The following is a 27,968-nucleotide window of genomic DNA, read 5'->3' on the forward strand; positions in this document are numbered from 1 at the left end:
TCATTGTGATGCCTTTTGATCAAGTCACTAGCACCGTAACGTAACGGTGTACTGAGAGTGCAATGACCTGATATTGTAGACATTTGAGTGGCGCTTTTTCTTATTCTCAGTATCTTCTCGCAAAACAATTTTTTCAAAGTTTTGCATCTAGTCAAATATTTTTATTAGCTTATTACCAACTGAATATTTTATTTTGTGTAAAAGTGCTAGTCATATATTAGGCACATAATTGCTGAAACATTAAAAGTGGTAATTTGCTGTTATGCTTCAGGTTAAAAACAGTGTCACATACAGAAAAGCTATCATGAAGCCAATGTGGCTACTGGCCATCTTGGGTTCGGCATGTCTTTTTCAACTTGCCACCTCAGCCGAGCTCAAAAAGGACCCGTGAGTTGCAAATTTTATGTATTTCTACACTTCTTGTGGATCTCATCAACTGTTTTGCCTATTTCAGGATTGCTATTATCATTAAATACATGACAATATATTTGACTCTTTGCGTGATCATGCAGCTAGAAAAATCTGGTTGTAGAACCTATCTGATAGTAGCGCCTACCACCGTTCGTCCCAATCAGCTTTTGAGGATTTCTGCAGCTATTCTCAAGCTTGAGTATGAAAGTTTTACTGTGACAGCGATAGTTCGGAAGCTGAATGGTGACAATTACGATGAGATATGCAGTACTACAGAAACATTTAGCAGAGTTGGAAATTATGAAATGACTATGTTGGTGAGCCTTATGTTTAGCAATAAGTTGACAATTTTACTTTGTCTGCTGACACTTGCTAGTTACAACAACTATACATGTATGTAATCATATAGCTGTCATAAATAACTTCATTTACCAGTCAGTCATTAACTTTATTACAATGGTGTACTAAAGGACTGGTGCTTAACCATAGTTTTTATGAAGCTACAGTACCACTGGGGTTAGAACTGAACTTAAAAATATTGTTCTAGCTATTTCTTGTCCTGTTGTTTCTTGGTCTGAGTTGTTGCATTGGGATTCATGATTGAATCTGTCACTTATAAAAAAGAAATTAAATATTGCATTTGTTAATAATATGTTCTCGGGTCCACCAGGAGCTGCCGTTACGAAATTTTCTTCAGTTGCTTTTATGCTTTAATTAATTACTTGGTATGTTTCTCATAACTGAAGTCTCTGGAGTTTTGTTTGGGTTGCTGTATAGCCCTTCCATTAAATCAGGTTCATGCTGCTCACCGTATACACTAAAAAATGATGAAGTGTGCGTATTAGCGGGAAAGTTAGCGTAAAAGACAGAAATATGTATGTAGCAAATAGGAATCTTTGATTTGGTCAAAACTATCCATTCTGTCTGATTATTGGTAGCTATGACAGCTTCAGACAGCATATCTGTAAGCGTAGTTACGGGGTATGTGCTGGCTGAAAGTGAATGATAGACATTTCAAATGTTTTAAGATATATTTATAAACAGTTTTCATTATTTTAGCGATTCACTTTTTTCTTTGTTTCTCACCTTACCAACAATCATCATATCATGTGAATACTTTAAAGACAGAAAGCAATCAGTAATGAAGTATGTCGTACAAAGCTGGCTACATCGACTAATGCTTTTCGGGCAACTCTCTCCTTCACCGTACACCTACAGCGTAAACATGCAAACAAAAATATCAATTTGGGAAAGTCATTCTGTGCGATGACCTTCATTGAAAGTTGCTTTAAACCTGTTATTGTCTGCAGTCTAGAATGGCTCTAACACTGGATAGGCAGAAGAGATCCTTGTGTATACATGTAATATATCAACATATATACACAGCATGTAACTTGTGCCAAGTATGACCTGTGTCCAATATAAATCAGGTCGATGCTATGAAGTCGTATAACATCTGCTTTCTTCTTTACCAGGTTCACCTCGCTCTAATTTGAAGTTATCCGATCTACTAAAAAGAACTTTTAACTTCAACATCTAGTTTTTATTAAATTTTTTCGATTGGTTTAAAATAGATGATTATTCTGCTAATGTAAATGCAATAAATCTATATAATTCTGTGGAAAATGGTTGCTTGTAGACAAGAGATAGCATGTCACCTGGTAACTACACCTTAAGAGTGGCGGGCTACTCCGACTCATCACAAATTGGACAGATTTTTTCCAACGACACTGAGCTTTTCTTTAATGGCAAAGAGGTTTCTGTTTTTATCCAACTCAGTAGACCCTTCTACCGACAGGGCCAAACAGGTTTGTGTGGCTTTAGTCTGCCTGTGAGGCTTGTTCGTACAGTTCAACACTCTTTTGTAAAGGCTATTTTAATAACAATCCCTTTCTGATGAGGGATAAGTTTTAGTTGCTAATATACCACTTTATACCTTGTATTGCATCAATTGCTAATATACCACTCTATAGCTTGTATTGCACTGATTGGTGATTTGTATGTCTTGTAGTACGACTGAGAGTTATTCCTGTACAAAAGAATTTGATGGCCGTTTCTACAACCATGGATGTTACAATAAAGGTATCATAACAAAGCGTGCTAGAGTTTCCTTTCGGCTTTCTTAAAGATATTAGGCTAGATCGTCATAGGCTCGTCCGTTCATTTTTTCTCAAGTAACTGTTTTGTAGGATCCAGATGGTTACCCGGTGAGAAAGTTTTACACCCAACACACAAACGCGGGAGGGGTGGTGAGTCTATCATACGCCCTCAGTCCCAACCTGGTCTCCTTCGGAGACTGGACAGTTCAGGTCTACTGCCAAGACTACCTCTACAACAAAACGTTTAGAGTTGAGGAGTTCTGTATGTATTAACCAATTAGTTGATTTGGTCAACAGATGATCAAATTCTTAATATTCGAGCGCTGGTTTTCTATTATAAAATGTTCGTAAGTTCGTGTTATACTGTTGGTTACTTCTTGAATGTATGTCTATGATATGTTACATCTTTTATCTATTCATATGTGCCTATCATATGGTTTCTCTTTGTGATTTGTGTGTTGCTACAGCTAGACGGGATGCATCTTCATCAAGTCTTTAATGGCTGCTGTCACGTTTGATTGATTACTTTTTTACCATGATGTAGGTTATTCAACTGAGCCCTTGTCCATAACCTCATTCCTATTGTGCTAATTAAGTATGCTTGCCTCACAGTTTGACTAACTGCCTTTTATTGCAGATCCACCGCTCTTCTATGTCAATGTGAGCATGCCAACAACGATGCTGAGAAATAGTTTTGGAATATCTGGTGTTGTTGCATCCAAGTGAGTGTGTATGCCTTGCACTGTTTATGCTGCTCTCATTACACAACCATTTGCTGGTGGGCATGTTTACAGTGTTTGCTAATGGAGTTGTTCACTCTTTGCAGTCATACAACAGGTCGAGGAACCAAGGGCTCCTGTATAATAACTCTCGAGATCCTGTCTATGTCTTCCAGCGAACGTGAACCCATCAACACGCTTACAAGAGAAATTCCTTACGTAAGGCTCTCTAGTTACAGTTGATGCCTTTTGTCTGTTTAGTTTTTCTCTGTTAGCCTATCAGCCTATACATATAAGTTCTTAGTCTATACATATGATTTCTCAGTCTATACATATGAGTTCTCAGTCTACACATACGAGTTCTTAATCTATACAAACGAGTTTTCAGTCTATACATATATGAGTTCTCAGTCTATACATATGAGTTTTCAGTCTATACATATGAATTCTCAATCTATACATATGAGTCCTCAGTTTATAAATATGAGTCCTCAGTCAATACATAGGAGTTTTCAGTCTACACGTATGAGCCATCAGTCTATACACATGAGTCATCAGTCTATAGGCCTACATAGGAGTCCTCAGTCTATACATTTAAGTTCTCAGTCTACACATATGAGTTTTCAGTCTACACCTATGAATTTTCAGTCTACACATGAATTCTCAGTCTATGCATATGTTTTCAGTCTACACATATGAGTATTCAGTCTGCACATGAGTTTTCAGTCTACACACATGAATTCTCAGTCTATGCATATGTTTTCAGTCTATACATATGAGTTCTCAGTCTACACATGACTTCTCAGTCTACACACATGAATTATCAGTCTATACATATGAGTTCTCAGTTTATACATATGATTTTTCAGTCTATACATGTGAGTTCTTAGTCTACACATATGAGTTCTTAGTCTATACATATAAGTTCTTAGACAGAATAACCTGGGCTTTGTTTCGTTACTATTGAATTTTATACACAGAAATTCTGTGCAGCATTCATTTTGATATTTGGGCTTTTGCGCTATATTATCCGCACTCTGTCATCCGCACTCTATTATCCGCACTCTATTATCCGCACTCTGTTATCCGCACTCTGTTATCCGCACTCTATTATCCGCTCTCTATTATCCGCTCTCTATTATCCGCTCTCTATTATCCGCTCTCTATTATCCGCACTCTATTATCTGCACTCTGTCATCCGCACTCTGTCATCCGCACTCTGTCATCCGCACTCTGTTATCCGCACTCTGTTATCCGCACTCTATTATCTGCACTCTGTTATCCGCACTCTGTTATCCGCACTCTATTATCCGCACTCTATCATCCGCACTCTGTTATCCGCACTCTGTTATCCGCACTCTATTATCCGCACTCTATTATCTGCATTCTGTCATCCTCACTCTGTCATCCGCACTCTGCCATCCGCACTCTGTCATCCGCACTCTGTTATCCGCACTCTATTATCCGCACTCTGTTATCCGCACTCTGTTATCCGCACTCTATTATCCGCACTCTATTATCCGCACTCTGTTATCCGCACTCTGTTATCCGCACTCTGTTATCCGCACTCTATTATCCGCACTCTGTTATCCGCACTCTATTATCCGCACTCTGTTATCCGCACTCTGTTATCCGTACTCTATTATCCGCACTCTATTATCCGCACTCTGTTATCCGCACTCTGTTATCCGCACTCTGTTATCCGCACTCTATTATCCGCACTCTGTTATCCGCACTCTGTTATCCGCACTCTGTTATCCGCACTCTGTTATCCGCACTCTATTATCCGCACTCTGTTATCCGCACTCTGTTATCCGCACTCTGTTATCCGCACTCTGTTATCCGCACTCTATTATCCGCATTCTGTCATCCTCACTCTGTCATCCGCACTCTGCCATCCGCACTTTGTCATCCGCACACTGTTATCCGCACTCTATTATCCGCACTCTGCTATCCGCACTCTGTTATCCGCACTCTGTTATCCGCACTCTGTTATCCGCACTCTGTTATCCGCACTCTGTTATCCGCACTCTGTTATCCGCACTCTATTATCCGCACTCTATTATCCGCATTCTGTCATCCGCACTCTATTATCCGCACTCTATTATCCGCACTCTATTATCCGCACTCTATTATCCTCACTCTGTTATCCGCACTCTGTTATCCGCACTTTGTTATCCGCACTCTGTTACCCGCACTCTATTATCCGCACTCTATTATCCGCACTCTATTATCCGCACTCTATTATTTGCACTCTATTATCCGCACTCTATTATCCGCATTCTGTCATCTGCACTTGGTCATCTGCATTCTGTTATCTGTATTCTGTTATCTGTATTCTGTTATCTGACTTGCATATTGTCTCCATGCTTTAGTTCGACGGGCGGACAGACTTCATGTTCAATAGACAGGAGATGAGTGAGAACCCGAATACTCTGGTTGGCAAGGAGCTGAGGGTGACTGCTCGTGTCCTCGACTGGTTTTACAACACAACTTCCATAGGATTCCAGTCAGCTATCGTCTACATTGAAGATGTCGAGATCAAATTTCTTGGTGGCAGCGTCTGGTCTTTTAAACCAGAGCTGCCATTTAGCATTTACGTAAGTTTTTCCTGGAAATAAATCTGTGTCACGTTTTTGTCAGGAAAATCAGGAAAAGCGATCAGTTTTTGTATTTGGTTACAGCTCTGTCGAAGCAAGAAACCTGTTTGTATACTCCATGTTTTGTGTGTATGTCATTTAATAACAGTCCGACGTTGTCATAGACTTGTTTGGAAGGAATGAATGCTACAGACGCAAGGCTGTATCCATGTCATGCTCTCACACAGCTACCCTGGTCACACCCTGGCACTGCGTAGTGTCTGTTTAATTGCTTCTAACACTACATTCATACCATTCATGTATGTTTGCTCATCAGATTGCTGGTATAAAGAGGGATGGTTCTCCCCTTGATCCATACAATGAAAATAGAACGATCAATCTAGAGATAGCAGAGACGGATGACATTGTTGGTGATAGAACCCGCTTGGATACTGTGGAACTCTCTACAGAAACAAGTGTGGCCGAGTATGTGCTCTACCCAAAGGCAACCACCAATCGGATACTTGTCAGAGTGAGCGATTCTTATTACTTGCAAAAGGAGTTAGCCTTAAATCTTCTATGGTCACGCTATGATAAGTAATAGATAATTTATGGGACAAAGAGTTTGATCGCAGCCTGTGCTAAATAATATCATTATATCCAAAATAGAGAGTGTGTGTGAGTTTTGTAAGACATTGCACATTGCAGACAATGGATGACAAGTTAGGCATAGGTCTAGTTGACACTGAGGACTTTATATATAAACCATTGCGCTTGCTGTCGAGTTGTTTGGTTTTACTATGAATATGAACATCTCTTAGGCTAAATATGAGAATGAGCAGGACACGAGACGGGAGCTGGTAGCTACACGATTCTGGTCTCCTAATGACTACTATATACAGCTGACTACTCCAACCAAGAGCCCTTCTGTTGGCCAGTACATGATCTTCAATGTCAAGACCAACACATTCATTGAGTTTATTTACTATCACGTAAGTTAACTAACTAACTGCCAGATCAGCATGGTGCTGCCAGGCCAGCGCGGTGCTGCCAGGCCAGCGCGGTGCTGTCAGTGATGTGTATTTAGCATAATATGCATTAGTAGGTTCATTAGGTAAGTTGTAAAGGCTATATATGTATATTGTGACGGCCTCCTATGAAGAAGCTGAATATTGTTGCAGATTGTTGCTGGTGGTAACATCCTGGTGTCAGACACCCTGCAAATGTTCTCGAGAAACAAGCTCTTCTCAGTCGCTCTCTCAAGGGACATGGCTCCCAATGCGCGGATTATAGCATATTTTGTGGCCGCTGACGGTCAAGTTGTTGTCGACAGTCTCAATTTCAATGTCAACGGCAGTCGGCTGCATGAGGTTAGATGATATCTATGTGTTCTATTTGGATTCCTTGATCTTGAATATGCTGTCTCTAGCAAAGCTTGTTATGGTTTTTTTCTAGATGACACTGAGATTTAACAGGGGTAAGGACTTCACATACAGCAGTGTGGAGATCTCTTCTACTGCTGACCCCCTTTCCTATGTTGCGTTCTCAGCCATCGAGTACCAACTGTATGAGCTGGGTGCGAGGAATGGCCTGACATGGGAGGAGGTATACCAGGAGCTCTACACATATGACGCCCCAGCTAATACCAGCATCAGCCACTATTGGTTAAAGCAAGGCCAGATGGAAGGCTCATTCAATGCACCCGTACCATCGTACGCGCATGATGCTAATTCTACCTTTTTTGTAAGTGTTCTCTGTGCGTACGAAACTCTCAGACTATTACACACAATTAATTCCCTGTGATCCTGATTTTATTAATGTTATTATCTTGTCTAACACATCAGAAAGGGCTACGAAATGCTTCATGCACAAAATGAAGTACAGCATTTTGCAAGATGGCTAAAAGCAGTTTCCTTGACATCTGAATGTCGTCTTTTATAAAAAGAAGCACTCGAGTAGTGCCTCTCACCACATCTATTGGTTCTTTCAGTTTGCTGGACTCTACGCATTCAGCGATGCCAATGTATCTGCTGTGTATACAACATGTAATAAGACTCAGGGCTATTATCCATGTATGGATGGCAAGTCATGCTACGACTTCAAGGATATTTGCACAAACCGGGAGGAGTGTGGCTATGACCGCAGAGATGAGATGGGATGTGAGTGTCAGCCATGTATCTTATTGAAACTAAAAACTTGTATTAACCTGGCTGTTGGCATCGCCAACCAGCGTTGCTATGTCACAAACTACAGCTGTTATCAGTCCAATTCAGTGTCAGTGTGCAGAAAAAATTATGTTAACTTTCCAACTTGGAGGGGATGTTTAATTAGATGGCGGTGGTGTATTTTTTAAATAGTTTGTCAGCATTTTGGGAAGCTAAATGTAACCCTTCTACGGGCAAAGCGAATGTCACCTACATTTGTATATTTTGCACTCTCCTTCGGGCGGAGTGATATTAGCCTTTTAAATGTAAGAAATCTGCTAACTTATCTCCAACTCGTCGTAGATCTCTAAATGAATATGCATTGGGAAGCTGAGAAATATCTCTATCAGTTGGTATCTATTGCTTGCAATTAGCCTACGATGATCTTATAGCCTTCGTTGCAATTTGTTAGAACCTTCAATTTTTTATTTCATTTTAAACTTGAAAGCATACTTTTATTTTATAACTATATTTAACAAGGTTGCATAAAAGCTCATTGCACTTATTGATGTTTGCTACAGTTTGCAGCCAAAACTGGCTTTTTATGTGCAATAGAAATGGAGTTATGAGTGTCGAGCCATTGTAAGATCAGATTACCGCAATGATGCTATCAAATAATATGCTATCAACCTGCATATTTATAAGTTATATAATAGTAGTTTATCAGATGCTACAAAGATATATTGAAGAACGTCTGACATAAACAAACCATAATTATAATACATGCAGAAACTAAAATATTTGCATCATTATCCCGTTCTGATTGTTGCTTTCGTATGGAACTATTTCATCTTCTTCTGACTGTTCAATACCTTCCAAAGTGTCTTCTGACCTCAAATCTTCTTCTGCAGTACTGAACTAGTCGATATTAGCGTCTAAACAATTTTTTTAGCAGATCAAAGCATTTACACGTTACTATTGGAAACAATTTTCGCGAAAATAATGATAAACTTTTAGCCGCATGCACGCTGCACAAATTATAGTCTGAAAATAGTAGTACAGATTAAATTGTAATTGTAAACTATTTTTCACATATGTCAAGTATCAAGACTGCGTTAAACAAGGAACTACTGTTAGCCTGATACAGTTATTAATTATTTCTATGGTTTTGCTTTCAAAGTTTCAAAGAAAAAACCATAAGCTTTGGTGTTAGAAAATGGACATTGATACGAACAGCAACCACAAAATAATAAATTGTTATTGATGTAACCGAGTTATTGATAGCACCATTTTGTGGCCACTTTTCTATTTATCACTTGCTATTATGGGTTTGTGACGATCAAAGAATGTCAGAGTGGCGGCCAAGTAGAGGTGGCATTCATTAAAGCCAATTCATTCAATTCAATTATTTTTCAACCCTTCTCCTACAGTGGCGGTCAAATAGAGGTGGCGTTCCAATAAAGGTACGGTTAAATAGAGGTTTTACGGTATGTGCTCTGTTGGCACACCATTGTAGCAGTATTTGGTCAAAGGGAAATTAATCAGTCTTTTTGATGAAAGCTTTTTTCACGCCGTTGATGTTGAATGTGAAGAAACAGTCTTCTTGTAACAGCCATAGAACCTCATCACATGAGTTTCATGGAGTTTGAAATGTATCTCTTCTTTTCATACAAAATATGATTGTTGGGATAGTGACCTGTGCATCGGTCTTTCGTTACTAGGAAACGTAATGCCTTTATTCCTATATGAATTGTACGGTTTCGGCTAGAATGAGTCTCATAGAGCCAAATGGCAGGCCACATGTTAGATCTATGTATACAGTGAATGTCTGAGAATTTTATCGATCCAACTTTGCATTTTTATCAACTAATGCAAATAGAGAACAGTGCTGTATAGAGAGCTAATAACAGTGCCGTTCACTGGGAGCTAATAAGTGTTGATACAGATTTTCTTTTTGAGAATCGAGATTGTTCATAGCTCATTAGTTCATAGCTTGTTCCTTTATTTAAATAGTTGATAAATTTTGGTTTCATTTTTTGGTAATTAGTAATGGCGAGAAACACCTTTGTGTTCTATCAGTTTTTATGAAATACATATAAAAGTTGAATATGTTTTTCAATCGGGTCCATTTGATCTCTATGATAGAATTTTATGATTTTTGAATACGTCAGCAACCTACAGCATAAATTGTAAGTAGTTATAAGTGGAAGTTTGCAATTTTATAAAACTGACCGGTGCTTTATGAAGTCATAAAAAGCAACTTTTGAGTGGCGGTCTAAGCAAAGGTCTGTCTGTCTGTCCAACTGTCTGGCAGCAAGAGAGTTAATAGAAACTTACTTATTCTCTCTTGAACATTTTTGTGGCTAAATAAATCGTGATGGTGAATAATGTTACATTATTGTATTATTTGTTTTTAATGTAACGATGTTATAATATTTTTAACACGTGTTCTACCTCTCCGCTTCATTCCTACTTGATGTATTTTATTCCTTTTATCAACTGCAGGCTTCAACAATGAAACTTATGACGTTGCCCTCTATAATGGGGACAAACTCTGGAGAACACGACATATCCGTCAATACTTCCTTGATGGCAGTTTCCTCTGGGAGGATCAGTTTACTAAACCTGATGGACGAATAGACTTCAAAGTAGATGTACCAACATACCCGACGACTTGGGTTGTATCAGGCTTTGCTATGAGCAAAGATTATGGTCTAGCCATTCTTCCCATTCCTACGCAGGTACTAGTTTTATCGCACTGTCACTTTGCCATAATAATGCTGTCAAATCTCGACTGATGATCATTTCCACAAACTAATTTTTCAACCTACGACGGTGCAAATATTTTTCTTGGCATACTCAGTATTTTCCAACATATGATGTCCGGAAGCACTTCAAGGTTGTACCTCTGTGATTAAAAATGAATAAACTAGTAGAAATAAACAATACATTTAGCAATAGTAGAAAAATATATAAATTCCGTGTATTTAAACTTTATTTAGTTTAGTAAGTTAGGCCACGTATTTCTCTCACTCACTCTACAACTAAACCTGCGCTGAACTCACATGTTTGTTTATGCATCCCTATGGTAACCTAAGAATAACAACCAACACCTATTATTGCTTTATTGATCAAGTTTTACGTATAATTTAGGTTTTCACCTATAGCTTTTTGCACAGGGTTAATGATGCATGTATTTTAATGTTATTTGCAATTATTTGAAGTTTTTGTCCTTGTTGCTTCAGCACTGGAACGAATTAAATAAAATGCAATTTATTCTTATAAGAATATTTGTTCCAACAGAAGAAGTAAATATCAGAATGTATGAACTTTGTATGTCTATGTTTGATTGTATTTTCAAACTATGTGAGTGTCCATGCTTGCCACATCACAGAAACATGCCTGTATATGCATAGAACTGTGATATAGATACATACATATCTTGTATATGTGATAGATAGATATATATACATACAGCGAGCATCAGAGTTGTGGCCACTTAACGCTTATGATAGTCATTTTCTGCAAATATTAAAGTCGTGTTAAAATAATAAAAGTGCAGCTAGAAGACACAAAATTGATGAATAGACAGCAAACAAATTATATAATAGTATGTTACACAAATGTATAACTGAAAAGCTTTCAATGAACCATATTATTCAACCATACCTCAAGTGTCTTCCGAGTTATTTGTATTGTCATACACCTAACTTTGTGTCAAAATTGGACCTTGAGTGACTATTATGATATTTTTCACCAATGTATCGTTTGAATAAAAACACAAAGTAATTCATCATCCAAGATTCTTTTCTCAAAATATGTAAGCAGTTTTCTAACAGCTTTGCAGTCATACTTGGCAAAACACATTGAAACTTTGGTATAAGTTGAAGAACTGAGTTTCATTTCATGTTCTATGTTACGAAATGCACAAAGTTCCACAGAAAAATGAATCTTTCATATATAAAACCTATCGTTATCCAACCCTTAAGAATGTAAAGCCATTTTAATGCAGTACCTTTTACGATCATATTAGTCGATCAAAACTAAACTAGGTTGTAACTCGTATTACCTATACATATACTCACACTCACATGACGCAGTGTAGAAACAAGTGTTGAATTAACATATCGCACCTGTGACCCGCTTATATTTGAGCCTGTCATCCCTAGTTTGATGGAGTGCGGCCTATGTACATAACGGTCGAAGGCACATCTCACGTAAGGAATGGCGAGCATATGACCCTCAGAGTGGCTGTCTTTAACTTTTGGATTGAAGACATGGATGTCCTACTGACTGTGCACAGTTCTGATGACTATCAGTTTGTCGAGCTTGACCTGAACACCGCTGTTCTTGGTGTTCCTGTCGATGGTCCTCATCAGGTGATTTCTCTCAGCTTTTTCCTTTTTGATCTGGAGTTTATCTTTATGTGTAAGCCAGAATTTCATTTGAACATGATTGTCTGATATAAACTTATCTATCTCGCATGACTTGGCATATTTGTATTTTTGTCTTGCAGGTACTCGTGCCTGTATTTGCTGGCAGCAACCGGCAAGTCCTTTTGCCTGTCAGGCCAAGGACCTTTGGACATTTGGTCATCACGATATCGGCCTCTTGTGTGGTCGGAGGACAGACTGTTGTTCACCACGTCTTTGTTGATGTAAGAGTTGTTCTTGTTCGATGATTAGATGATATTAAACTAAAGCTTTCTCTTTGACAATTAATAAATTGTTGTTAAGTGATGGTTAGTTGATTAGCAGCCCTGAAGTTCAGACTTTACAGATTTTAAACCAGTGCTTTCTTGAGCTGCACATGAAACCTCAGATATGTTTGTGCTTACATTTCAAAACGACTTTTCACAAAAGGCTAAGTTGCTATTCTGTCAAAGGTGATGTAATTATTGGTATCCGTACATGATCGAATTAGTTATGTTTTGTTTTGTCATGTAGCACTACGGCGTACCCGAGCACTACATAACAAGCAAACAGGTTGATTTGACCATTGCTAATTCAGAAAGACTACCTGACATGTTACTTCCGGTGGATGAAGTGGTTGTTGACCCTGAGCAGCGTATACAGAACTATGTGCCAGGCTCTCCAAAGACCAGGATATTTGTTCTTGGTGAGTCGGCGTGTAAACATCTTCGGTGTTGCCATTTGTCTGTCAGTGTCTTTTATTGATTCTTTCGATTCCCTTCATCACTACTCTTGTTTGTGCCACTTGTCACTATCTTCGTCCTTGCTAGCATCCTTTCTAAATATCAAAAAGTTTTGTGATGACAAAATTAGTAGAGCGTGGTGTCGTCAATTGAAAAATCATGGTTAGTGCTTCTAGCAATCCTCAACAAGCTTCAAACCCTCATTTTAGGTTTTTGTCTAGGCGTAATGTGCAAGATATCACGAGGGCCAGTTTTTATCCAGTATAGAAATCAACTCTGCCTTTATTGGCAACAGTAACAGTAGCAGAATTTATTTTTTATTCCAACTATGTCAGGTTCAGGAAGATAGCTAGGTTTCCTTTCTAGCAGGTTGGCACATCGATACCTTTGCTTTCTGTCATTCATGTGTTGTTCATCTTTATCTTCTCTCTGTTGCTACTCTTCATGGCTACTTACCATTGGATACGCTTCATCGATATTGTTTGACCTTCTAAAGAGAAGTTATTGACACACCAACAGGTCATCAGGCTAGTTAATCATGATAGTTAATCGTGAATAGGTGATGTGGTGGGTGTGTCCTTCTTTCCCTACACACACTATGACCTCAACAGCGAGAACTTGTTGAGGCAGCCATATGGCACAGGCGCAGAGGCGGTGTTCAACTTTGCTGTCAACGTGTACACACTCAAATTACTGCGACCTCTCTCTAGTATCACCATGGAGGAGATTAACAAGGTTCTCTTCACCCTCAATATAGGTGAGCATTCGATAAAATACAGTTTATTTTTGGCATATTCTCAGTCTTATTTTTAGCATACTCTCAGTCTATTCTTAGCTTATTCTAGGTCTATTTCTAACACTATCTTAGTAAAGAAGTGTTAGTTACTAAGTCGTTTTTTATTTTAGCTTTACAGGAAATGATGTTTTACATGCAAGAGGATGGTTCCTTCAAGGAGTTCCGATGGAGTGACAAATCTAGCACCTGGTAGGCTAACAATTCTGCCTTTAATTTTGCCAATCCATGTGGTAATACAGCTGTTGGTGTTATTACTGAAGGAACTCGGCATTATCTTTTGGGATAACTACAGTGGTGTGAAAAATAAATGGACCACCTTATAAAACTTGATCATTGCTAGCGCTCAGCACTCAAGGTGATTAAATCCCTTATTAAGCTCTTGTTATTGAGTAGAACCTATACATAGTATACATCAAAAGAAAGCTTAGAATGAGTAGAACTTGATGAAACTAATTTTAGCTTGAAACAACAATGTTAGATAAGTTTTAGAGAGAGTCAAAATTAGCAATTATTTTTGGCATTTTCACTCATCTTGAATAAAATTAAACCTCCATTTTATTTACATGTATGTTCAAACTTAAAGCAGTGATGCTACTCAGATCAAAGACGTTGTGTGAAACAATCCTCATGTAGTTACGTTTTGCACAACAGAATAATTTGTCTTTGAAGTTGCTAACTTGCTATGAAAGTGAACTTCTAGCGTTGGTAGATTCATTCAGTCAAACATCGACATCATGCCTCGTCATCTTACAGAAGCAAAGCGAGCAGTCATCGTACACCTTTACCAGGAAGGCAAATCACAGCGGGAGATTGCCAAAAAGTAAAGGTTGCTAAAAGTACTGTTTGTAACACCATCAAACGGTTCCTGGTAAAGGTGTACGATGACTGTTCGCTTTGCTTCTGTAAGATGACGAGGCATGATGTCGATGTTTGACTGAATGAATCTACCAACGCTAGAAGTTCACTTTCATAGCAAGTTAGCAACTTCAAAGACAAATTATTCTGTTGTGCAAAACGTAACTACATGAGGATTGTTTCACACAACGTCTTTGATCTGAGTAGCATCACTGCTTTAAGTTTGAACATACATGTAAATAAAATGGAGGTTTAATTTTATTCAAGATGAGTGAAAATGCCAAAAATAATTGCCAACTTTGACTCTCTCTAAAACTTATCTAACATTGTTGTTTCAAGCTAAAATTAGTTTCATCAAGTTCTACTCATTCTAAGCTTTCTTTTGATGTATACTATGTATAGGTTCTACTCAATAACAAGAGCTTAATGAGGGATTTAATCACCTTGAGTGCTGAGCGCTAGCAATGATCAAGTTTTATAAGGTGGTCCATTTATTTTTCACACCACTGTATCTTCGCATAGCTCCCACAAACTGTATTCGCAAATGCGATATCTGTACATCTAGCAGTAGAGTACATTTAGTGTTATTCCTAGCTATATATCGGAAGGTTGATTGTAGTGAAGTAAAGTTTGTTTGAACATCAACGCACATATTTAATTCTATTTTCATAAGTTTAGTGATTCCTTCTCAGTTCTGTGACTCTCACTGCATTATTCAAAACATGCTATATATGAGAATATATATCTACATAATGGATTTGTTGTGGTATTTTCCCAAGTAAGGCATGACAACCTTTTCAATTGTTAGTGCGCATGTACAGTAGGCGCTCCTGTATACCAAACAACTAATGCTAACAAAGAATTTGTGAAGTTTTTGCTTCGTGTTACGTAAAAAATTTCTTATAACGTAAAGTGTCAAGTCGGGCGAGTTCTCAAATTCGATTGAAATAGTAACCTGTATCGCCACACTTGAGAGAGAAAATTCAACATGTGTATAGCATTATATATACAACTTCCATGACATTCTAGTTCGGGGTGATAGATCGTCAGATGTGTCGACGAAACAGAGGGTAGGGTAGCTGCCCAATTGTTCACAAATAAAATAATCGATTGGTGCAGGTATTACAACGTCGGTCTACCAATCTGAATGTTACTAATTAGAATATAGTCTAAAGTTATCTTTTATCCTAAATTTGACTTCTGGGTACAGATCGACAATGAACAGGTAGCACTGCTCTTTTTTATAATAAAAATATTTTTTGTTATGCTTTATTGTAGACGTATAAAATATTTGTTATTAGTTTTACTTTTCAGAATAGACTTAGCTGTTTAAAATAAATTGTTGTAAATGAACATCGTAAATGTGCGGTCCCCATCAACTTATTGTGAAATTACTGCAATCATGGTCTATAAAACCAATGAAGTTGATCAGAAATAAAAAGAAACGTTGTCAATGCAAACTAATAATACTGCAGTTACGGTACAGCCCACGAATTAAAATGTTAAGTCTAGTTTTTTTTCTTTTTGTATGGCCAAAGGGTGAGTTTAAAAAGATCTTGGAACGGATTAAGCAATTAACATGTATTTTACTGTGCGTATAACGTAAATGTTCTTAGAATGGATTATTTACGTTGTAGGAGTGCATACTTTATGATTAACTGTCTTGGTTATGGTAACATCACTTGTCTCTTATATCAATGTTATGCAACTATTTTACCTCCGTCCCGAGTAGAAATGACAGTCTCAGAATTTACATCTATTGTACAATCTATAGGTTAACAGCTATTGCCCTCCAGGCATTGTCCGATGCTCGTACCGTCAGTCCCGACAAGTTTCAGGATTTTGAGGTGCCCGTGGTTACTTTAACAAAAGCAGCTGCTTGGCTTGCTGCGCAGCAGGACAATTCTACGGGAGCATTTCAGGAAATAAATACCATCTACAACAGACGTTTCACCGTACGTATGTCACTCCTTACATCATTCTTGTTTTGTAATGTTGTCTCTATTTCGTGTCCCAAAAGACACATTACTGTAACAGTAGCTTGGTGGTGACATCTGCCTATTTTTCATACCTACCTGCCTATTGCTATTATACCTACCTGCCTATTGTTCATACCTACCTGCTTATTGCTGTCACGCTTGTGTATGGCTGACTCATGTCTATTGAGGAAAGTTAATTTTTGTCTGTGGATGATACTTAGGAATTGATAGCCGTAACTGATACCCATCTCATTCTGAACTCTACCTTCTAACCTCGCTAGTTTCTATTGTAGAGCGATTTCACGTTACCTTTTGAAACAGAAGATGAAACCATCGAGTACCGACCTAGCAATCTGTCTCTCACAGCACTCAGTGTATTAGCTCTCTCACAGACTGGAGAGCTCAGTGCGGTGAGCACTATATGCCTGCCACTTTTCTTTATCTTCTGAGACACGAGTAGATCTCTGACTACAACTTGTTTAGTATCAAGAATTTTATGTTTAATCTGGATAGCCATACGTGTGCTACGGTTCTTCATGCCACTTAGTGTTGAACTTCAACCATTCTATGAAGTCAATAACATTAGTTGATAGAATGTAAGCAGGGCATCAATCGTCTGCTAACTATAGCCAGTGGGTAAAAACTGTATTAGGGGATTGTGCCCTCATGTCTCCTTATATTGTGTTATAGGAAAATGCTATTTTGTCTTTTAATCTAGCTTTGAGAGCTTCTCAATTATTCATATGTTATTACTGTTGTATTTTAATGATCACTTACCTATCGGTTACTTACAATTATATATTATACTTACAACCATATATCTATTGTTTACACTCCGTGTTTTTCTTCTACAATTGCATATAAAATAGTCTACAAATGGAAGTGTGATTATATCATAAGAATGTGATACTTGAAGACAAAAACTTTTATTGGCAAAACTTTTGAAACTAGCTCTATCTCTACTGCCACAAAAACAGGGTAAACTCTCTGCTATTTTAGCTATTACGGTAATTCATATACATGTATATGATACTACAATACTTGCAGCCATATGTAAAGTTGTCTTAAGGAAATTTCTGTTTTACTAGAAATCCAAGAAATAAAACTCCTTTCTAAAATGTTGCGTGGCAAGGAGTTGTGCTTTAATTCATTGCGAACAACTATGTATTGTATAAGGTTACATGCGTGTCAGCTGTATTTATGGCCTTTTGTAGGACGCTAATGTTGCTGCTCAGCGGGCCACAAGTCTCGGTGCTGAGTACATAGAGAAGTACATCGAGCAAGTGCAAGACCCTTTTGAGCTGTCTATTTGTCTATATGCCCTAATCACGGCCGGCAAGACCACAAAGGAATCAGCAACGCTGCAGCGTCTCAACAGTATGGCTCGCAAAGGTGACGACCCTCTACATTTCTCTCCTTTTTGCTCAATGTGTTTCTATGCATTATGATTGGTCGGTTTGTACATTCTTGGCTATATTCATCATAACTGCCTGGTTTCTTGCAGAGTCTCAAATGATTTATTGGTCAACGTCTCCGATTGAGGCTATTGACAAAGGTCACAGCGGGCAGGATACGGTTGTCAGGCTCCTGTCCAAGCAGTTCTCTAATGTCACGTCATACGCAACGTCTGCTACCAGCTATGCCATGCTCAGCAACATGAAAAACAGTGCCCCTGAAAATGATCTTAAGGAAATGCAAAAGTTCCTTCAAGAGCAGCACATGTGGGTTGGCGGCTTCTCTTCCACTCAGGTACAATTTCTTGCAACCAGTAGATATGTTGACTATCGCTTGTAACTCACAATTAGTATCATGTTGACTATCACTTTAGAATCAACTATATGTTGTACACATGTTGACTATTGCTTCTGACTCACAACTAATATACATGTTGACTATTGCTTCTGACTCACAACTAGTATGCATGTTGACTATTGCTTCTAACTCACAACTAATATACATGTTGACTATTGCTTCTGACTCACAACTAGTATACATGTTGACTATTGCTTCTGACTCACAACTAATATACATGTTGACTATTGCTTCTGACTCATAACTCGTATACATGTTGACTATTGCTTCTGACTCACAACTAGTATACATGTTGACTATTCCGCAATGACTGGTGCGGTGATGATGTGATGATTAAAAAGTGATGATTAAAAATGAAGGAAAGCAATTCTTTTCTTTGAATTGAAGTTAGAAATTATAGAAACAGAAATTCTTAGATAAATTGCTCACGAAGTCTATAAAGCCATCTAGTAGTTATCGTTAGAAAATGCTGATGCCAGAAAAAATGTCCGAACTGGGGGAAGGTCTGTGGAAAAACTGTGTATGATAATTTATATTAATAATCTCACATTGTCATTGTGTCTGTCTGTCTGTATAAATGCTATGGGTTTCCACATTTCTGGCTGATTCCATCCCAACTTCACACGCATATGCTCCGTGCCTTTCACCAGGTTACTGTAAATATTCAGCTTGAAAACTCTGTCTGATTCTTGAGAACCACCATCTTAATCACTCACCTGCTGAATATCTGCTTGGAAATGAAACAAATCCTAACGCATTGCCAGGCTTACCGCTATCAGATAGCACCGCTTGAACCTAGCCTCACATACTTTTGAATAACCGCTCATTGATTTAAAATTAATATTCACCTCATGCCATCAGTCGTACAGACATTTTTGCTACAATGTCTGTAGTAAAATGGTCCAATCATATAGTATCCTGTTACATATTTTTATACTCATATTTACTACTTAGAGAGTTCTATCAAATTTGGTATCATCTGAAAGAGTGCATTTGTCATGGAAGCACAACTTACCATTCTTGTCTCTTCCTGATCTGTTTTATCACAGCTTAAAATTAGTTATGGTTGTGACATAGAAGTTTTTATATTTGCTATCCAAATGCTTTTTGTATACAGTAAACGAAGCCACTGCAACGAAAATATAATTTGCTGCTTTTATAAAAACTGGTTAGTGAGTTGGAACATGTGTTTGTTTTCCTTTTTGTCATTACAGTCATACCTCAACATACGAGCTTAATGCGTTTTGGGACTGAGCTCGTATGTCAATTTACTTGTGTCTCAAGGTTCTATTTCTTATAAACAATAACTAAATACAAATTAATCCGTTACCTTATTACAAAGAAACTACATGAAACAGGATATTACGGTAGACAAACGTGTTTTTAACCATTGCAATTTGTACCTACGCTAACAAAGATTGCAAATACTTACATGTAGTTGTTCAAGTCTGCAATAAAATGTAGCATTACTTTGTACATCACTGTAAGTTTTTGCCTTCGAGACAGATGTAGTGGCTGAGAGAGAGTCTTGACAGCAACGCGTTTGGCACCCTAAACTTTTGTGACAGACACAGAAATTTAGAATCTAATTTAAAAATAAATTTAGTTTATTTACACACTTGAAGCTAAGTTTTCATCTTTTCACTAAACTAACTTCAATTTTGTCATCTTAATTTTTTATTATCTCTTTCCGGCATGGCGCTTTTTGCCTCACGTTCACTATAACTTTTAGCCAACTTTTTGAAAAAAATTTTCAAACTGATTTGAGGAAAAATATCGAGTGATGCTGTTATCGAAAGCAGCCTCTCGCATACTTAGCCATATAGTGGCCATTGAGAACCAGCCCGTATGCTCGTATCTCAAAGATTACTCGTATCTCAAGGAAAAAACTTTCTGACAATGCTGCTCGTATCTTGATTTTCTCATATGTTGAGGCACTCGTATGTCGAGGTTTGACAGTGTATCTCTTTTTTCAGGATACTTTAATAGCAATGCAGGCTCTTAGTGTCCGAGCTGTTAACAACCAGAACAGAAACACCTATGCTCTCTCCTTTGAGTTCCGATCAGATCAGAATGAAAACTGGTTTGAGTCATTCACTATTGACCAGAGCAACTGGTTCAAGCAGCAAGTTATTGAGGTGAGACCTTATCTAACGCTAAAATTCTTTCCTGTATGACAACTAGATAAAGACACAGACTCTAGTTTCCTCTCTTTCTTATTACTGCTGCATATACTGAGATTATGTGAAGGTTGGATATCATCATCATTGTGTTTTCTGGAAAGTTCTAATTTGTCAATAATTTTTTTATTCTATATTGAAAGGTCTATTGTCGGTTCGCTGACGGTGTGGATTGCTAGTTTAGGCTGCTGCAAGTTTTTACAATACAATGTCTGATAGTAGATAGTGAGTGGCGTTATGGATGGTTGTGTGTGAATCATTGTGTGGATGGTTCTCTCAGGCTATAACATTTAGTCACTCCCTCTGTCAGACATTACTGCATTAATGTAATATTTGCATTTGTATAGACGCCCTCACACTGGGGCTCAATTCAAACAGTCGTGAAAGGTCATGGAGTTGCCCTCATACAGCTAGAGACGACTCTTAATCACGAACACGAGTTTCAACTCAGAAAGCCTCCCAACCCTGTCTTCCATCTCGGCAACTACAACAATGATATCAGAACTAGTGGATTCAATCACTCCTACATTGACTACAGGATCTGTCCGAGGTGAGCTCCTCTCTAACACTCTCAACGTGTTTGCTATGATTGCGGTTTACGGTTACTGCAGCTCATTAAGTTGCTGCAGTTATAAGAGATTCATGCCACTCTGTTTCAATCGTTGTTCTACAGTTACATCGCTGGAGGCCAAAGCGGAATGTCTGTGATGGAGGTCGCAGTGCCCAGTGGCTATGTTGTGCACAACCGTACTCTGCAGAAGTATGTGCTAGATGCCCGTGCTGCTAATTCTACCTTGAGAAACGCTGAATATTACAATAACAAGGCCGTCTTCTATTTCGATTACGTAAGTTCACCATGATTGAACCATTTAAAAACTTCACAAACTAGTTTAAGCAAGCGGAAAGGTTTCTTATGACATTATTAATAACTGTGGTTTTAGTATTTTGTGGTAGTGTTCGTTGGCACACATCTCTCAGCTAGTGGCTATAATCTGTTGTTTATGAAGTTATTATTGTTATTTGCTCAAGCTTGCCTCTGACTTCAGATCATAACTAGGAATATGGAATAACCGTTTTGCTACTTATAGTCTACACGCAGCTGTCTGTTTTTAATTACGTTGCTGACCTGCGCCATTTGGTATCAACTGATCATGCGTCATTAGTAATTACTTGAAGCACATAAATTATATAATTTTTTTATTATATAGTTCAATACATCAGTCTTGGCTTTCGAATGAGCCTATATTCAATAGACAAAGAATAATAGAACTATGAAAAACAGGGTGTCAAAAGTATGTCCTGCAATAAACACTTGGTTGCGGTTCCCACAATGTGATGTCATAATTATTAATTAGCGTTAGGTAGTCGATCCCTTTCACTGCCATTGAGGCTGCGATTTTCTGTGACAATTGGTGCTGTTAAACCAAGAGAGCGCTAATAATAAACTAGGATTCTAGATAATCAACAATGGCTGGGGATCCTGCTAACGCCGACCAATAAAAACACATGTTCTGGATTAATTAATTATACTTCAATAAATATAGTGTCGTTGATAAAGGTAATGAAATCACATCGATTAAATTGTGACCTGCAGTTGCGTGGCCCTAGGACTATATGTCAATCGCACTTTAGCGAGATCACGCAATGCTTGAAATTAATTAGTCTCAGTCGTGCCCCTCAACATCACAGTAAAAAGAGAGGGCTAGTGCATAATGTCATCGGGAAAACATAGTATGGTGCTTGAAATCTGAGTTATTTATCATAGCAATAATCTGTACATGGAGAGCTAATGACACTGATTCCTTTGTCATTGGTTCTCTGGAGTTGTCCTATCTTCGCCTGCCACTAGCGTCATTATCGTAGTTGATAAATATAAGCGGTAAGCAATAAAATAAGTTGTAAGAGCACGCAACACTGAATATGAAAATTGTGATGTCACAATTTTCGACGTCACAATTTTCGAGCCTATACCATTGAACATTTCTGCAGTAGAGCTCTGAGGAAATCCCATAAACACCACCCAATGTCTGTCATACCATGTCGAACAATGGCTCATTCGAAAGCTAAGACTCTGATGTATTGAAATATATGATGAAAAAATTATGTAATTTATGTGCTTTAATGATGCTAGTCCTTCCACTGTTGGAGTTATGCTTCCTACACCACCGGGAAGAATCATTATAATACTCTCGGCTGATGCATCTTTTCATGCATTGTTTGGGACTCGTAAAGGTGTCAGTTATAACTTTCTACACTCCGACAGCTTCCTGCAATTCACGGTTTGTAAACAGTGTCATTTGTAGGGCAGACAACTCCTCAAACAATCCTTTATAAACGGTTATAGCCTACTTTACATGTTAAAAGCTAATTGGTCATCAAGGGGTTATAACACTAGCAAAGCTCATAATGATAAAATTGATTACATTTGCTGTGCCAGAGTTTCATTTAAAGCAAGAATGATTAGCATTTGTCCAAGTATTAATAGTGTAGTAGCTATCATGGCATCTATAAAATCACATGCAAGTCCACTTTTTATTGCAGTTGGATCAGAACGAAGAAAGGAGTTGTGTGGAGTTCAGTGCAGTCAGGTGGTTCCCTGTGGCTAACATAACACAGACACTCTCCCTCAAAGTATTCGAATATTATGAACCAGGTAAGCTCTCCTCTGTACGCCTCAGGTGTTTTAAGCCAACCAATCTAATACAGAGTCCAAGCTAGATATCATTCAAATGCACTGCTTATGCGTCTGGAGTGTGCATGTGTTTATGCAGCAGACATGGGTCGTCAACACAAACCTCTGTGTCGTTTGACTAACCTTGTGGGCGAAGTTGAATTTTACTTGCTAATTTAAAACAAAGTTTGAGTGTCTAAAAATATTTTCTGTAAAAAATTGCCAATTTTTTACTAATTGGAATTATAGCCTCCTGACCTTCAAACGATGGTGTGATCAGTTTGAATTCAGAGTGATATTTGTAAAGGAGTGTATGACAAATTAGCATCTAAGTGTGACAAATATACCCGAAAAATCTTTGTTGTCAAGTTTCATAGCTGGCTAGACCAAATGATGCTGTCTATGCAGCTGGCTGTTCTTCCATCGACTCAATGTATATGGAAGTTCTGGTTATGAGCCTTGGTTATTTCATTTCCAAAAATGCCTCTGTGATGGCATCAACCTGTTCTACCTAAACCTGTTGTTATTGAATAGTGCTGCCACTGTTGTACTATTACAAACAAGTGTGTGAACATAACTACGGATAGCCCTCGTTTAACAATGGTAATTTGCTCCAGAAATTGTAGTTATAAATTTCAAGATTTTAAAAATGCAGGCTAGACTAGAATATTGGAAGTGAATGTGCCTAGCCATTTCGTCATCATTTGACAATAAGTACGATAGTGCATTACCATATGTACGATGGTGTACTACCATATGTACGATAGTGCACTACCATATATACACTAGTTGTATGATAGTGCACTACCATATGTATGATAGTGTACTACCATATGTACGATAGTGCACTACCATATGTACGATAGTGCACTATCATATGTACGATAGTGCACTACCATATGTACGATAGTGCACTACTATATGTACGATAGTGCACTACCATATGTATGATAGTGCACTATCATATGTACGATGGTGCACTACCATATGTACGATAGTGCACTATCATATGTACGATAGTGTACTACCATAAGTACAATAGTGCGCTACCATATGTACGATAGTATGTGTGATAGTGCACTACCATATGTACGATAGTGTACTACCATATGTACGATAGTGCACTACCACATGGACGATAGTGCACTACCATATGTATGATAGTGCACTACCATATGTATGATAGTGTACTACCATATGTACGATAGTGCACTATCATATATACGATAGTGCACTATCATATATATGATAGTGCACTACCATATGTATGATAGTGTACTACCATATGTACGATAGTGTACTACCATATGTACGATAGTGTACTACCATATGTACGATAGTGCACTACCATATGTACGATAGTGTACTACCATTAGTACGATAGTGCACTACCATATGTACGATAGTGCACTACCATGATATGTATAGATTTTTGCCTTTTTATCCCACGACCAAACAGAGCGAAGCGATTGGTTGGGAGATTTATGATAAATGCACATGTGCACACAACTCCCGAAAATTATTCATCAACAATGAGACGAACCCTTGTATCAAAATTTCATCAACAAATTTAACCATCGTTTTTTAGAGTCGTTAAAGTTTAATAACGATACAAAACACATACAAACCTATTTAAATATGTTACCAAGTCTTTATAAACCGTCGTTATTATCTTAAAACTTACCCATCTGATCGGATTATACACAAATAGACAGATTTATTTGGACGAAAATCGTTATTAAAACTTGCTAAGTCCCACTTTTATAAAAGTTAAGACCGGAAATTGAAAAGCCGAGCGACAAAGAATAGAACGATTAAGTCGTGCGCATTTCACGAAAAAATAACGTGCACTGTTCACCAGTCTATAGCATTGTCGAATTGCCGAAGGTTTCGGTAATTAACGTAGGAGTACTGAAATTGTTTCATTTTTGCCGATTTCAAATTAACTGACATTTTAGACACTTGAGTACTTTGGTATTCTAACTGATGTCCAACACAGTGTAAGTAAAGGAAATGACGATGATATTTTTTTCTAACGATTTTTATGAGATTACGATATTTAATTATAAGTTTGGATATTCTTCTTGATGCTTCTTGATATTGTTAGCTATGACGTTTTGAAATGTAAACAAAATTGTGCATTGGTTTTTTATTATTACTGTATTACTATTACTAAGTTTGGATATTCTTTTTGATACTTCTTGATATTGTTAGCTATGACGTTTTGAAATGTAAACAAAATTGTGCATTGGTTTTATATTATTACTAGATTAATAATATTGGTTATTCTAATAATATCAGTGCATTTTACTTCTAATATGGGCCAATATTGCATTTCTTCTACTGCAGAGGGAGAGATATAAACGTATATTCTTTTCCTTTCATTATTGCTGTTTGTTGTATATAATAACACCCACACCCAGTACATTACAGCTACCATTGCAGTTATCCTATTGCGCTGCAGTGCCATTTGACTGCTAATATTGCATTTTTCAACCATCAGTGCCCTTTCTTTTTTCCAATATCACTTTGGTCGTGGGCTGTATGACAGTGGAATTTCTAGTTATTGCTACTTTTAGTACATAATGCAGCATGACACCTGCATTCAGTGCAAAAGCGTTCTTTTTTTCTCCAACATTTTGAGGGGGTATAAGAGTATTGAATATGAAAACGACCACTACGTACAGATATAATCCTAGAAAGCATAGGACTAATGCGAGAAGATACCGAGTGAGAGATGGGAAGAGGGTGGCTATGTTGCCTTAGCCTTGAAACTTATCATACATAAGGCATGATGACATATGGCTATGCTCACAACTGCGCTGCTACTGCGCCGTCGTAATTACAAGATATTTGTATTAAATGAATATCGGAGCAGTTTTGAAGTCCGTCGTTGCTCCAAGTTGTCAGTAACTGAATACCTTGTTTAACAAGGACTACCTGTGCTTGATGTAATTGACGGTGTGGTATTTTGAGTAGCGTCAGAGCTGCAGCTATTGTAAACTCACCTGCATGCATGCATAGGCATTGGAAGGGTCTTGGTGTCATTTCCTAGTCAAAGAAATTGCTCTAGTAGTTACTTCTTGGGAATATCTTGGTTGATCGTTCATCAGCCAAAAGCTGATGGTATAGATTGTTAGCCAGTGCAATTCTTGTTTAGCATGTAATTATTCACATTGGCTTTTAAAAGGTTAGCGTTTAATTGATGGGCTATCAATGCATTGTTGCAAAATACGTAATACCTTTGTAAAAAAATTTCACTCTATAACAGCCAAATATTATTCGTTAAAAACCCACACTGTTATTAACTTATTATGTTTCATCATTTATTTTTGTAATTGTCGTTGGCGCAGCAAAGATAATCTTGCAAAGATAATCTTGCAAAGATAATCTTGCGCCTTCTGTCAATAACCAAGCAGGAGTACTTAGCTCCTACATGTCAGTTTGTGGCCATTAAAAATTTATTGCTTCAGAATGTTGGGTTTCTCATCTTATCACTGCTACATTATTAGCTTGCTTTTAATGAAATTGGTTGCATTTATATGAGGTCACAATGACTGCCATGTGCTATTGCATCATGCAGGTAACTTCAACTACACACTCTACGAGAAGGTTCAGCTGCGCACATTGACTGTCTGCCTGGTTTGTGGGTCCTACCAGTGCCCGTACTGCCCTCACTATGCCTCTGCACCTGGACTCACTCCAAGCATTTCTCTTACTGCCTTTACCGTTATTATTACGCTATTTTTATTAAAATTCCAACACATTTCCACTATATTAAAATGAAATCCTAGCATGAGTGTTTGTGCTATTGCATCAAGTGCAACAATTTGTATTTTCATTTGATTCTTACTACTTTTAATTATTTCAATGTTTTATATGTCAATTTACGCTAATTTGTTGCGGATAGGTTGTGCCAGGTTGCCAGTTGCTGCTTGCATTTAATGTTAATTTGTCAAGACAATGGCAAAATGGTGAAACTGACATGCTTTCTGGCTTGTAATCAGCAAAAGCTTGTGCTGTTGATGTGTTGGCTGTACAAATAATCAAAAACCTTTCTTTAGGCAGAAAAATAGCACTGGCAGCGCGGCAATCTATGTTCTCCTACTTTCTTTGGTATAGTTATTAATAGTACAACTGTTTTTGCCAGTTTTTGATACATTTCGTATATTCAAGTTCACATTCCATAATGCTAGACATTCCATAATGCTAGACATTCCATAATGCTAGACATTCCATAATGCTAGACATTCCATAATGCTAGACATTCCATGATGGTGTTAGACCCACTCTACTGCTCATGGTGGGCTGCTGGCATTTGTGAATAATCTTATATTTTTATGAATTCATCCATATGAAGAATGTTTTCACACTGTATATGCTTTCCACTATAAACCTATTTTCTATTTTACAACATAAGTGCATGAGATATTCACAACATTCCCATGGTTCATACATGTACAATATAGTATTTAAACCGAATAAAAATATCTTTTGTCGTATCACATTTTTAGAAGGTTTAAAACCTGACATGAAAGCTCTGGAAATTTGTCATAAAAGTTATTATC

The 27,968-nt window shown here is 37.7% G+C and overlaps 1 protein-coding gene across 1 annotated transcript; it reads left to right on the forward strand.

Annotated features, from left to right (window-relative positions):
* Window positions 1-280: 280 nt before the first annotated feature.
* Window positions 281-27,905, forward strand: LOC137385697 (CD109 antigen-like). Its single transcript, XM_068072225.1, has 28 exons — window positions 281-387; window positions 533-728; window positions 2,051-2,219; window positions 2,423-2,493; window positions 2,601-2,772; window positions 3,148-3,232; window positions 3,337-3,448; window positions 5,605-5,829; window positions 6,146-6,340; window positions 6,630-6,800; window positions 6,990-7,178; window positions 7,264-7,551; window positions 7,799-7,967; window positions 10,458-10,693; window positions 12,122-12,331; window positions 12,469-12,609; window positions 12,899-13,070; window positions 13,667-13,864; window positions 14,014-14,092; window positions 16,533-16,713; window positions 17,031-17,147; window positions 17,952-18,129; window positions 18,242-18,486; window positions 20,526-20,687; window positions 21,077-21,279; window positions 21,403-21,574; window positions 23,271-23,382; window positions 26,984-27,905. The coding sequence occupies exons 1-28, from the start codon at window positions 305-307 to the stop codon at window positions 27,184-27,186; spliced, it is 4,734 nt and encodes a 1,577-aa protein (XP_067928326.1). The 5' UTR covers window positions 281-304; the 3' UTR covers window positions 27,187-27,905.
* The last annotated feature ends 63 nt before the right edge of the window (window positions 27,906-27,968 follow it).

The sequence above is a fragment of the Watersipora subatra genome, chromosome 1, assembly GCF_963576615.1.
Source record: "Watersipora subatra chromosome 1, tzWatSuba1.1, whole genome shotgun sequence".
In the NCBI taxonomy this organism is placed as follows: Eukaryota; Metazoa; Bryozoa; class Gymnolaemata; order Cheilostomatida; family Watersiporidae; genus Watersipora; species Watersipora subatra.

Bases quoted from the DNA above. Each gene is read 5' to 3' on its own strand.
- LOC137385697 (XM_068072225.1), top strand. From the start codon at position 305: ATGAAGCCAATGTGGCTACTGGCCATCTTGGGTTCGGCATGTCTTTTT. The intron at 12,610-12,898 runs GTAAGAGTTGTT...TTTGTCATGTAG, and splicing joins TTCACCACGTCTTTGTTGAT to CACTACGGCGTACCCGAGCA. The intron at 14,093-16,532 runs GTAGGCTAACAA...TACAATCTATAG, and splicing joins AGTGACAAATCTAGCACCTG to GTTAACAGCTATTGCCCTCC.